We start from the raw sequence: 13,173 nt of genomic DNA on the forward strand, positions 1-13,173 counted from the left end.
AAGAGGAATCTGAGTGAGAGTCTGATCCACCCAAGATTAATGAATACTTCTGTTTCCTTCATTGCATCCATAAGTTATCCTTTATGCCAGATATTTGTTTAACCTCACAAGTTTCTTCAAAACTGGGAATCTCCAGCAAACAAAATGCCGTAAAGGATCATAAGTAACTTCAGAGATCGAGAAAAAGTAGTGTAGCAGAAGATTAGTGACCCTGTCCTATTGTAGATAAACGGCAAAGTGGTTCTGTAAGATTTCAGTCATTTTTAAATGATTCGAAAGTTCACTAAGAAGTATTATCAGAAGCTTTTGACTGTTAGCTTGACCCCGATGGCATTGTGAAATAAAACATAGTCATAGAATCATTGCAGTTGGAAAAGACGCTCAGGATCATCGAGTCCAACCACAACCTAACCTCTAGCACTAAACCATGTCTGTAAGAACCTCGTTTACTTGTCTTTTAAACCCTCCAAGGATGGTGAGTCCATCACTGCTCTGGCAGATAAAGCAAATACATTTTTTAAAAAATTAGGGAAAAAAACCCCAAACAACTAGTACAGACAAGAAAAAGAGGAAGAATATCAGTCATAAGGCAAGTTTTTATAAACTACTGACACTGAAATAATATATTTACTGATTTGAATTGTTTATTTCTGAGTGTACAGCCTGCATACAGGAAGGGCTGATGACCAGCTGGGGGGACTTCTTGTGTAAATGGCATCAGTAGTCAGGAATCACAGAATCACAGAATGTTAAGGATTGGAAGGGACCTCAAAAGCTCATCCAGTCCAATCCCCCTGCCGGAGCAGGAACACCCAGATGAGGTTACACAGGAAGGTGTCCAGGCAGGTTTGAATGTCTCCAGAGAAGGAGACTCCACAACCCCCCTGGGCAGCCTGTTCCAGTGTCTGTCACCCTCACTGAGAAGTTTCTTCTCAAATTTAAGTGGAACCTCTTGTGTCCATTATTGTGATTGTGTTAAGTGGGTTTTGCTGGCGATGTCTGGGACGAGCTGGCACTGCAGGGCCTCTGGCTCTGACTGTCCCAGGTGACACTAAATCCAGCCTTGGAGTGGATTCCTTCAGCTGAGGAAACACAGCCAAAAGACGTTATTGCTCGTACAGTTTAGAAACCCATAATATCGAAATCTGTATCAAACTAACAGCTGCCTCAGTCATGTTGTCTTTATTTTAATTGTGCCTAATAATTTTTTAATTGTTACCACATAGTTGAGTTTTATTCAAATTCTGCCTTTTTAACAAACTAATCAAATAGTAACCCTGAAAGGAATTGTTGACAAATGTCAGGATGAATGTTGTCTGTCTTGAGTTTAATGATTATTTTACTCTGTGTGTTTAACCAAACATTACTGTAATATTAGAGGCAAGATACTGCCACATCTTTTTTTTTAACATTGGATTTAATTAGAAAAATTGCAGAAGATCGCCATCTAGTGGGGTTTCTTATATTTTATCATATAACTAGAGAACTATTAATGTAAATACATTGTTTTCAGCATGTAAAATATGAAGCAAGTTTATTTTCAAAACTTTAAATTTCTCTTTGATTTTTAAGGTTGATTTTTCAATAATTTTTAAAGCATTTTCTTGTAAGTATAAGTTTCCAGATTATTCTCTCCCCATACAATTTTTAAAAACATATATATATATATATATATATGAAGTATAGAATAGACAGTGCCCATTTACAAGTCCATGCTCTGAATCTGTATCGCAAGAGTATATACATACATTTCCCAATGAAACCTTTTAAAGCTTATCTCTGAATTATTATTTCGGTGAGAAATTATGACTTTCAGTCTGAAGTTTCTTTTTTTAGTTGACTGTAGGCATCTTAGCACATTTCAGAGGTTGATGATTGCGGATAATTACGATATTATTGTGAACAGGAAGTGGATTGAGGACAATGCCAACTTTAAATATTTCTGTGTGAAAAATGTGTATTTGCAGTAGATCTAAAAAATGTTAAATCACTATACCTGGGAGGATACTTTGTTTAACATGTTCTTTTTCTAAATTAGCGAACACAGCGTCTGCAATGTGTTTGTCCTCAGTGTAACCGCTTTCCCTTCTTTAATTCCACCTGTAGGGCAGCAGCCACCCAGAAGAGTTTTGTTTGTTTTTAATTGAACATTATTGTGTAAAGAAAAACTTACAGAGTGGTTGGGGAGGGGAAACTAGTGCCTGAAATATCATTACATTGGAGAGTCTTGATTTGTTGCAGTCAACAGTTGCTCTTAAAATTTTACTTTGGCTATCAATATCCTTGCTCTTCTGTCACCTTCTCTTCCTTTACCCCATTTGTTGCCGTGGCAATTTTCATTAATTTGGACATTATGATCTGGCTCTGATTAGTGCTCTGAGACCTGCATTTTGAAAGGCAGCAAACAAACCTCAACAGATTCAGAAACATGCTTGCTGTCTCTTCCGTGCACAGAGAGATGCACGCTGGAGAAAGCAGTGGTTATAATTTTCCCTTTTAATAATGGGATAGACTTCAGGAAGATCTTCGGCACCTACTTTTAAAGCAGTTAAATTTACAGGAGCTTAATTGCACGTTTTCTCTTCAACAGCTTTTCGCTTATTTGAGGAACCTAAGGACTGCATTGCTTTAGCTTTAAAATTGTTCCTCAAAGGGACATTAGAATTAAGACTTTCTGTCTTTCCTCATTTTTACTTACCTTTTCTCAATTATTTCCTTTCTGTCTCTCACTTTTTCCCCACTCAGTCTCTCGCACAATATAATCTTCCCTTATATTCCTACTATTATTTTGTTTCTGGCAAACTTTCTATGGTTTATAGATTAACTTGTTTTTGCAAATGCAGATCTTCATTAAGGTCTTTATCTTGTGCTAGATGGATATCAGTATTGACGAACAGCAAAGAAGAAGCGTTAAATATGGCATTCCGTGGAGAGCAGAGCACAGGGGAAAACAGTTTAGAGGATCTGACCAAAGCCATTATTGATGACATACAGAGATTACCCGGCAATGAAGTCTGTTGTGATTGTGGCTCACCAGGTATCTCAGTTTGTTCATGCCATCAACTTCTCGTTGGGAGCAATGAAATTTCTTCAAATAAATGTTTATAGAGTGCAAACTGCTTTTCTAAGTGATGTGTCGATCGGTCATCAGCCTATTTTTAAAAGAACAAATATGACTTTCATGTGTTAGTTCCATTTAATTCACTAAAATATTTTTGTGTGTTTTCTGTGCTTACTTCCAGCAGTTCAAGCCCCTTTGGAGTTTGAACTGTTCTTGTTGCACTGTCGCTAGATGCTTGTTGCACTTGAATGGAAGTTGCTTGGCATCACTGATCCTGTGCATGCTACTAAGTAGAAGTGAGTAATGCTTAGACAATGATTGTGGAAAAACTGACCTGGCCAGGATCTTAATCTGAGGTTTTATCTTGGCCTGAGACTATTGGAATTGCAGTATCAAAAATATTGAGAGGCTGAATAAGTAGTCTTGTGCAAAGAATGAGACCCAGACTTGGCATCCTTTCGGATTATAGCTGCAGAAGGACAGTTACATGTCAGTTGTGTGTCACTTAGAGCTGGAGAAGAGTCCACTTGTCATCGAACTGCTGCATCGGTGTGATCGTTGGTGGCTGTGACAGCTTTCACATCTAAAGACACTTCAGGAAGGAGATACTAATTTAGAACTGAGTAGATAGGATGAGTCTTGAAGATGCTTACTGATGCAGAACCAATAAGAAATACCTAGATAAAAATACAAAGTCCAATATAATCGTGTCAAATCCTGGAGTTGATTAATTCAACTGTTTCATCATGTAAAGCTACAGAAATTTCAGATTACAGTTCTTATGAATCTCGTAGTTTATAGTGAAGTCTTTAAGCTTCACTTCTGCACCCCAGCTTGCTGCTTTAAAACTTCTGACATAATGTTCTATCAGTTACTATTTAGGATTAAAGAAGAGACTAATTTGAAGACATGTATGTATCCAAAATATGTCTTGAACCTCTTCTTATCCGTAAAAACTGATCTTGCTTCTTATGTGGCATTCATAGAATAAGATCTATTTGAATATTACATGCAGATCTCCTCCATGACGGCATTTTCTCCTTTCTGGACTAGCCAGCATTCCTTCAATTTTCTATACTGTTTCTACTGTTTTACTTACTGGAAGATGCTATGTTTAGTTTTCTATGAAGAAAGACTATTTAAAGCTTTATTTAAAGAAGATAAAAACTTCAGAGGTGGCCAACACTGGAATTTAGGAGATCTGTTCCTTTTAAAAACAGGAAACAAAAGCCTTGCTTTCTTTCTACAAAAACCAAAACCAAAATGTATTTATATGTGGTCATTCAGTGTGGCTTTATAAGTCTAAATTCAGTGCCCTTGGGAGTGTCCTTAAATCTGGAGAACTCAGTTCCCTTGGTAGCAATTTATGATTAAATTTGCACTGCAATTTGGAGAAATTTTGAACATTCTTAATTTGTTTCCATTGCTAAAGCATTAAATGAGGAATCTTTTCAGAATACACTGGGATTTCTTACCACCATTGAATACCTTTGCTTCAACTTCGATTAAACATTTTGTTTCTCAATTCTACAGATCCAACATGGCTATCAACTAATTTGGGCATTTTAACCTGCATTGAGTGTTCTGGAATACACAGAGAAATGGGTGTCCACATTTCTCGAATCCAGTCTTTGGAATTAGACAAATTAGGAACGTCTGAACTCTTGGTACGTTTCTTTAATTTGGGTTATTTTTCTTAGTCAAATATTGACCTCTACCTATATTTTGGGAGGGATTTTGCTCTTATGCATTTTTGATGCTTTTGACCACTTGTCACTTGCGGAATGAACAGTGGCTTGTGTTGTGATTAGTGCTGTCAGAATGTTGCCTGTTATTAGCTGCTCTTGACCCTAAATCAAGACAGTCTTAAAAATCTCATGTGATTTAAAAACAAGAAAATAAAGCTAACTTAACTTGACCAGTGAGAATGATCATTGCTAATTTTGACAGAAAAATGTTTGATGAATCTTTTAATTTGCTGGAAAAAACCCTGTAACCTTAAAGTAATGAGAGGAATCTTATGCTGGACTGCTCAAAAAAAGGTTTAACATTAGCACAAGTACTCTTTTTGAAGTCTTGAGATGTTTGCACAGTTACTATTCATTTAAATCAAATTTTACTAAGCATGACTTTCCAGCAGGCCTGAACTTCTTTCCCAGAGTAGCTTCTTGATGGGTGCACCAGCACTGGTTCAAGGTTCATGCTGCTGGTGCCTCATTCTGTTTCATATTGGAGGCAGATAGTCTTGAAATACAATTAATGAGCTGTGACTCTGAAGCCTATTGAATAACTTCTGCAATGATAACATTCACACTTGAAAATATTTTAATTACTTTCTATTTAAATATAATCTAGTGCTTTAATTTTGCAATCCTGTGTGTTCCATCTTTTATTAAGTGTGGAAAATGCACATTTATAGTCCAGTTTTTAAATTGCCTTTAGACTCAGAAAAAAACCACCTTCTTATATATGTATGTAATTTTTTTGTATTGCAGCTGGCCAAGAATGTAGGAAATACTAGTTTTAATGAAATTATGGAAGGGAATTTACCTAGTCCTTCACCTAAACCCAGTCCATCCAGTGATATGTAAGTTTTGAATCTCTAAATTTTTTAACATTAAATTTACTATGGAATATATATGTGATGTAAAATGTCTTAAACAGTAATGAAACCAGAGGAGGGCCAGGATGGCAGACCACTGAGGTTTTTTTTACTCCAGCTGTGGAGTATCTTAGAAGTTGAGTCTCTTGTCATGTAGTCATATTTAAGCTGCCTCAGCTTCTCAGTGTAGAAAACTTTAAGTTTGGTTTTTAAGAGTCATTATTTTGAATGTTAAGTGTTTTTGAGTTTTGTAGTGTACCCTCATGTGACAAACACAGTGGGACTAAATGGCAGGAGCTTCAGGTGCTGTGTCCTCAGGTGTGGACAAGCCTTTTCTCCCTTTCCCTGGTGCAGGAGTTGCACAGAGAGCATAACAGATGTGGTTTTGCCACCAAAGACTTTTTAATCTTTTATGCTGTTTTCTAGATTCTTTTTTTTTTTTTTCTTTTATCCTGTTTTTAGCATGTTTTTCATTCTTATCCTGGTTTTAACATGTATATATGTTTCCATGAGAAATCACACTTCAGACTTTGTTTTTTCTTTGCTCTTAGTCCTCAGAGTCAGAGTAATTTTCATATGTAACAAGAAGGCAGGATAAAATTGAATATGTATCTTATTTTGGGCTTGTTTGCAAGAAAGATTTGCATTACAATAATAAATAACACAGTCTTTATCTGATAGTTTTCCTCTTCCCAGCTCCTGAGTTAGGCAAGATGATTTTAAATTTAAATCATTGACCCATTTTTCTAAAAATTTCTAAACTGAGGTCTATTTTCACACCCCATAGGACTGCGCGTAAAGAATTTATCACTGCTAAATATGTAGATCATAAGTTCTCTAGGAAGACTTGTGCATCTGCAGCAGCTAAACTGAGCGAATTACTTGAGGCTGTCAAATCCAGGGATTTACTTGCACTAATTCAAGTCTATGCAGAGGGGGTAGAGCTAATGGAGCCACTGTTAGAGCCTGGACAGGTAAGCTGATCAGGTAAACAAAGCCAAGTATTTTAAATAATGTGTATTTATAAAATGTCCAGGGCCTGGGGCTGCTAGCTTAGATGCTAAAACAAGAGAAATAACAGATGAAAAGGGTGAGTTTTTTCTTCCATTCCCTAGTGCGACATCCCTGTGGGGAGGGAAACGAACACGGTATCTGTTGTCATCAGTTCATCTAAAGGAGTGTGAATTGCGATAGTGATATCATACGCTGTTCTAGGTGCAACTGTAGTAGATTGTAAAGCACCTGTTCTGCAGTACCTGCCTTTTAGGAAAAGGCCCAAAGAGAGAGGGCTTGACGTGATAAGTCAGGGTCACCTCATATCACAGACTGCATCATATCTGCTTTTAAAGTAGCTGCCGAAGGAACATGTTATTGACTGTATACAAGTCGCTGTTTCTGTGAGGAAAGGGTAAATCTAATGCCTTCACGGCTTCTGAGAAAGTACAATTTGCTTCAACCAGGAAGGTTAAATTCTGAATACTTTTGATCTTCCTCTGAAGTCAGAAAGTTTTTTCAGGAAAATCAGTCCAGGTTGACCTCAAGCATCCATGCAGAAATGTTGCTCAAGAGCAGTGTAACCTGTTTTTATAAATACCAACCAAGAGGTTACACAGCACCAATGTTTTCTGTCATTGCTTTCAAACTCAACTGGAAGAGATCTCAGAAAATGTTTTCAACAAGTTCTGTGAAAACAGCAAACTTGGCAAAGGACAGAGTGCTGGTCTGTATTGAGTGGAGAGATAAGTTCTATATAGTCTCAGCACTTGAGATATCACAGGGTGCTTATCGTGGAAGCACGTTACAGATTCTCAAACTACAAGGCAGAACAAGGTAGACTTTCTATATTTGTCATCCATAGCAGTTACTACAGAATTAGTTCCTTAGCATTTCTCAGCTATTACAGTTAGTGACATCTAGACAGGTATGAACACCAACTGGAATGCTGACTGCAGTTAAGAAGCAGTAGGTACAGACTGAAACACAGGAGGTTCCCTCTAAACATCAGGCAACACTTTGACTGTGACTGAGCACTGGGATGATTTGCCTAGAGACATTGTGGAGTCTCCATCCTTAGAGATACTCCAGAGCCATCTGGAAATGGTCCTGGGCAACTGGCTGTAGGTGGCCTTCAAGAAGGACAGAGAACTGCTGGAGAGAGTCCAGCGTAGGGCAACAAAGATGATTAAGGGAGTGGAGCACTTATGAAGAAAGGCTGAGGGAGCTGGGTCTCTTTAGTTTGGAGAGGAGACTGAGGGGTGACCTTATTAATGTTTATAAATGTATAAAGGGTGAGTGCCACGAGGATGGAGCCAGGCTCTTCTTGGTGGCAAACAATGGTAGGACAAGGGGTATTGGGATCAAGCTGGAATACAAGAGGTTCCACTTAAATTTGAGGAAAAACTTCTCAGTGAGGGTGACAGACACTGGAACAGGCTGCCCAGGGGGGTTGTGGAGTCTCCTTCTCTGGAGACATTCAAAACCCGCCTGGACATGTTCCTGTGCGACCTCGCCTAGACGTTCCTGCTCCAGCAGGAGGATTGGACTAGATGATCTTTTGAGGTCCCTTCCAATCCCAAACATACTGTGATACTGTGACCTTGCTTGGGCAGGTGGGTTGGAGCAGATGACCTCCAAAGGTCCCTTCCAACTTCAGCCATTCTGTTGTTCTATAAGAGATTGTATGTGTGTAGGACTTTGATTTTTGTGTGTTTTTTCACTGGTTTTGTAGGAAATAGTGTTGTGGCTGTGCTTGGTGCCCACTGAGGTGTCAGAATGCAGCAAATACTGTACACTCACTCAGTAGTCCTTGACAAGATCCCTTTTAGTTACTAGTAGCCAAAAGGGTTAAAGGCTCCTGAGAATTGTTCCATCCAGCTGGGAAAAAGGGAAGATTGGTTTCAAGAAAGCTACAATCTCAGGAAGAGTGATGCAATTTCCTTTGAAGCATGTGATGTCTTTTAGGAAGTAGAAAGGCAATAACTGTATTTGTCGTAATTTTTGAATACTATCTTTCTGTTGAAAGACTTCTTGTAAGAGAGTCAGTTACATATATCTTGGTAGGTCTCGTATTATAAGCTTTGCAGAAATAAGACACAAAAATCTAACTTGTGTTTACGTGTGTTTAGGAGCCAGGTGAAACAGCACTTCATTTAGCAGTCCGGACTGCTGACCAAACCTCTCTCCATCTGGTTGACTTCCTTGTACAAAACTGGTATGGATTCCTCACTTTTCATTAAATTGTGCATGAAAAATGTAGATGTTCAGAGCTATCCTTGCAGTGTTTTGGACTGCGTTTACTCATCACTAATGATAGTTCTCCTTAGGTATGTTTCAACAGAGTGGAATTTAATACCTTTGAGTTGACCTTTGTGCTCCTCATGAGTAGAGAGAGGGAAAGAAGTGTAGATTAAAAATATGGAAAGTGACCTATAAAAATAGGATGAAAGGAAAAAAAAAACCTACGTAGAGCAAAGGAGAACATTGATTTAGAACACATCACAGCATCAAACAATGCAAACCAATAGTTCAGGTAAAGGAGGGTTGACAAGTAAACAGGACACAGGCAAGGAAATAAAACTCATCAAATTATGAAGAGAAGCTCAGTTGGCTTGAGCTGGTGGGGGGAAGGCTTGAGGATCATTTCAATTTTTGTTTTTCCCTCAGCATAACAAGTCATACCTGCTGTTGAAATGCAGTCAATGAATAATTATTTCCTTCCTCTCTCTAATAAATGTATGTAGCTTTGTATACGGGGAGTAATTGAGAGGAGATTTGGGCTTTTACAGTAAGAGCACAGACTTGGAATCCATGTTCCTGACACCATCTCTTGGGCTGTGCGGATTAGCTGTGTAACCTTTATTTAAATGTCATCCTGCCACTACTCCCTCATGTTAAATGGAGCTAATGACTTATTGTAGAAGTGTTGTAAAAGCAAAAAATAAACTAAAATAAAAAGTAAGCTACTCACATTTGCAAGCTGTTTGAGAATAAGATTTGAAAAATCTTTTAGAAGCCCAAATAATTATTTAGAGCATTATTAAAGGATTTGCTATTTTGTACGATTATTTAAAATGTTTTTGTTTAGTTATAAAGCTTCATAGTTTCTTCAGACAACCATTGTCTTTTACGTGTTTCTGTCAGTTGTCTGTATTTTTGTCTTAGTCTCAAATTTAGACCATCTTTACAACCATCTGGGCTCTGCACTTACTGTTCAATATGGGTGATACTGAGTGGAAGAAAAGCTGTCATCTTCTGAGCTTTTTTCATTTTTATAAGTGTATTCTATCGATCCAAATATGTCATTAACATTGTTTGAGAAACCTGGTTTTAGAAATTGAAAACTAAAAGAAGTACAGTTTTAAAAAAAACTCCTTTGCACAGCTTGTCTTTCCCTAACCCAGTGTGTCCCCTTCTGTTCATCCCCACAGCCACCCCTTTGTAGTGCCTTGAAGATGTGGGACCCATTAACCTATTCTGACTGCATCAAAATGATTTTCAGATGCTTTCTGTTGGGCTAATTTAGCCTGTTTACAAAGAACCAGATTTGAATCTTTTAGTTTCACTTCTTTTTCTTTTTTGAATGAACATCTGTAAATGCTTAGTTCAGCCACAGCTCAGGAATTCCCACTATGCTTGGAACTATTCTTAATAATCTTTGAAAGTAATCATTTCAAAATATTTCTTTCTACTTCACATTTGCCCAATAAAGTATTTATCCATTTATTATTTATAAGCATTCTAGATCTGAAATGAATAGCACAGCATACTATACTTTTCTTGTTTTTTCTTTTATATTTAGTGGAAACCTGGATAAGCAAACAGCATTGGGTAATACAGTTCTACACTACTGCAGTATGTATAATAAACCGGAGTGTTTGAAGTTGCTTTTGAGGGGGAAGCCAACTCTTGATCTAGGTAAGTTCATTATTTAATACTTGGAAATCAAGATTTCCTAAAATGCTCTTTCCACTATTTAAACCACTTTCAGTTATGTCTTGCTCTGCTAAGTGAACTTTTAAAAGGAAAAATAAAACATTTGCATTCTGTCAGTTTTTGGTATAAGATGGAAACTTTCTGAACAGTTGGTGCAAACTGAAGAGTATGAACTTTTATTTCTTTCTCTTTCCTCATCGCCGTCATTTTCCTCCACCGCTCAGTAAAAAAACTGATGTATAAATTTAAATCTGTAGTTCAGTGGCAGAAGTCATCCATTTCCTTGGCCTTTTTATAAATCCTTAAAATATGTTCTGATATTATCATAACTCAAAGAATTTGATGTCACCTTTTTTTATCAGGTATGTCCCTAATTAAGAAAATGGGAGAACTATCTGAACAAGCTTAAGAGTGTTTATTGGTCCTTCTATTGAACTCCCTCCTGCGTAGATGCCAGAAGGATGTTCTTACCTTTTCGAGGTTTTTTTTGTTGTTGTTTTGTTTTGTTTAATGCTCTCACATGGGAACTGCATATCTTCCTTAGGCCTTGAAACATCGGGTTTATACTAAAAGGTTGAAAGGTTGGAATTTATGTAGTCTCTTAAGTTATCTGTTAACTTTGGTTAAGATATACTGTATTTTCATTCCTTTTCCTATTAAAACTCCTAACCCATCTTGTATCTTTCCATAAGGAATCCTCCTTTCAGGGATCTTAATTCTTTGAAATTCATAGGCCTTTCTAGATGAATGCTTTGTATTGTCTAGAATTCATGACTGACATTCTATATGTGATATTACACACAGATATATTCACTTAGGACACCTCAGTTTGACTGTTTTCAGTTCCAAAACACAGAAATGCTTTACAATCTGGATATGATGTAGAGTTACTCTGTTCCAGCTCCATGGCATTTACAGCTATACTCTAAGAATAAATTATACCTAAGATTTGACCACATAAGGGTGGGATGTGGAGGTTGGTTTTGTTCCCTTAGACATGCTACTGAGCACAGAGGGAGGATGTTGCGCCAGAGCAGAGGACCTTCCAGAGTGCTCAGATATCCCCTTCTTTCTGAGCAGGAATTACTTTAAAATGTAAACCATTTTATAGCCTTTAGTAGGACAAAATAGCTAGAAAGTTTTAACATTATTCTTGTTCAAATGTTATCTTAGAACAGGTTCTCTGTCTTCAAATTCAAGCTTCAAAGCACCATGTATTGATCAAAGTAAAGTGTGCTTGCTTTTCATTTTTTACTCCTACAACAGTTTTCTTTTTTAAGCTATCTTATCCTGTCTGCTTGCTTTTCCTGCTTATTCATGGAAGAGTTTAACTGGCAAAGGAGTCGAGTGGAGATGGAAATTACTAAATTTCTTTATACTCTCTGCTAGGCTGGTTAGGAGGGATTTGGGAACTGTCCCAGCAGATGCTGCTGTTCAGAAAGAACCTGATGATACGTGAAATTCACAAGCACTTAAAGTGGAAACTTAAAAAGCTGCAGCTGCTATAGAGTAAATAGATGTTTTTGATCACTTTTAGAAATTATTCTGCTGAAAATACTGAAATTTATTGAGTTGATTCTTTAGACATCTCAAAGAATTGCTCTCTTTTTTTTACTGTTACTTTTATAGTAAACCAAGCTGGAGAGACGGCTCTGGACACAGCAAAACGAGTGAAAGCTGTCCAGTGTGAGGAACTGGTAAGAAAAGGCAGATGTTTACTACTTTAAATACGGGATCTACTTAAGATATCATTAACGCTGTATCTCAGACTTGGTACCAGTATCACCTGGCCGTGTGCTGGTCTGAAGGCTCTACCAGAGATGAATATTTTCTAACTTCAAAAAACCTAGTCATTTTCCTTATAACAGTGTAAGTGAAAGAGCTTACTTCTATTATTCACTTATTTTGACCAGCATGTTTGTAGGCCTTAAATATTGGAGGGTCAGGTATTTGAATACCAATTTATGCATCATTCTAGGATATCAAAAATAGTGTAGTCAGCAGGACAAGGGCAGTGATCCTTCCCCTGTACTCTGCATTGGTGAGGCCACACCTGGAGTATTGTGTTCAGTTCTGGGCCCCTCAGTTCAGGAAAGACATTGAAGTGCTGGAGCGGGTCCAGAGAAGAGCAACAAGACTGGTGAAGGGACTTGAGCACAAGACCTATGGGGAGAGGCTGAGGGAGCTGGGGTTGTTTAGTCTGGAGAAGAAGAGGCTCAGAGGTGAGCTCATCACTCTCTAGAACTACCTGAAGGGAAGTTCTAGCCAGGTGGGGATTGGTCTCTTCTCCCAGGCAGTCAGCAATAGGACAAGGGGGCATGGGCTTCAACTCTGCCAGGGGAAATTTAGGCTGGATATTAGAAAGAAATTCTTTCCAGAGAGAGTGATCAGGCATTGGAATGGCTGCCCAGGGAGGTGCTGGACTCACCGTCCCTGGAGGTTTTTAAGCTGAGATTGGACATGGCAGTTAGTGCCATGATCTAGTCAATGGACTGGAGTTGGACCAAGGGTTGGACTCGATGATCTCTGAGGTCTTTTCCAACCCAGTCGATTCTGTGATTTGGGCTTCCTCACCTCA

The 13,173-nt window shown here is 38.0% G+C and overlaps 1 protein-coding gene across 3 annotated transcripts in view; it reads left to right on the top strand.

Moving 5' to 3' along the window:
• Nucleotides 1-13,173, top strand: part of ASAP1 (ArfGAP with SH3 domain, ankyrin repeat and PH domain 1) — a gene marked incomplete at both ends in the record, with an annotated part of 132,326 nt that overhangs the window by 94,251 nt on the left and 24,902 nt on the right. For all 3 annotated transcript variants that reach the window (XM_080339328.1, XM_080339329.1, XM_080339330.1), the window contains 7 exons: nt 2,874-3,037; nt 4,595-4,728; nt 5,557-5,648; nt 6,451-6,637; nt 8,789-8,874; nt 10,462-10,577; nt 12,225-12,292. In XM_080339328.1, the coding sequence (XP_080195454.1) occupies nt 2,874-3,037; nt 4,595-4,728; nt 5,557-5,648; nt 6,451-6,637; nt 8,789-8,874; nt 10,462-10,577; nt 12,225-12,292 (847 nt within the window). The remainder of the gene's footprint in view (nt 1-2,873; nt 3,038-4,594; nt 4,729-5,556; nt 5,649-6,450; nt 6,638-8,788; nt 8,875-10,461; nt 10,578-12,224; nt 12,293-13,173) is intronic.

The sequence above is a fragment of the Nesoenas mayeri genome, assembly GCF_963082525.1.
Source record: "Nesoenas mayeri genome assembly, chromosome: 2".
Taxonomy (NCBI): domain Eukaryota; kingdom Metazoa; phylum Chordata; class Aves; order Columbiformes; family Columbidae; genus Nesoenas; species Nesoenas mayeri.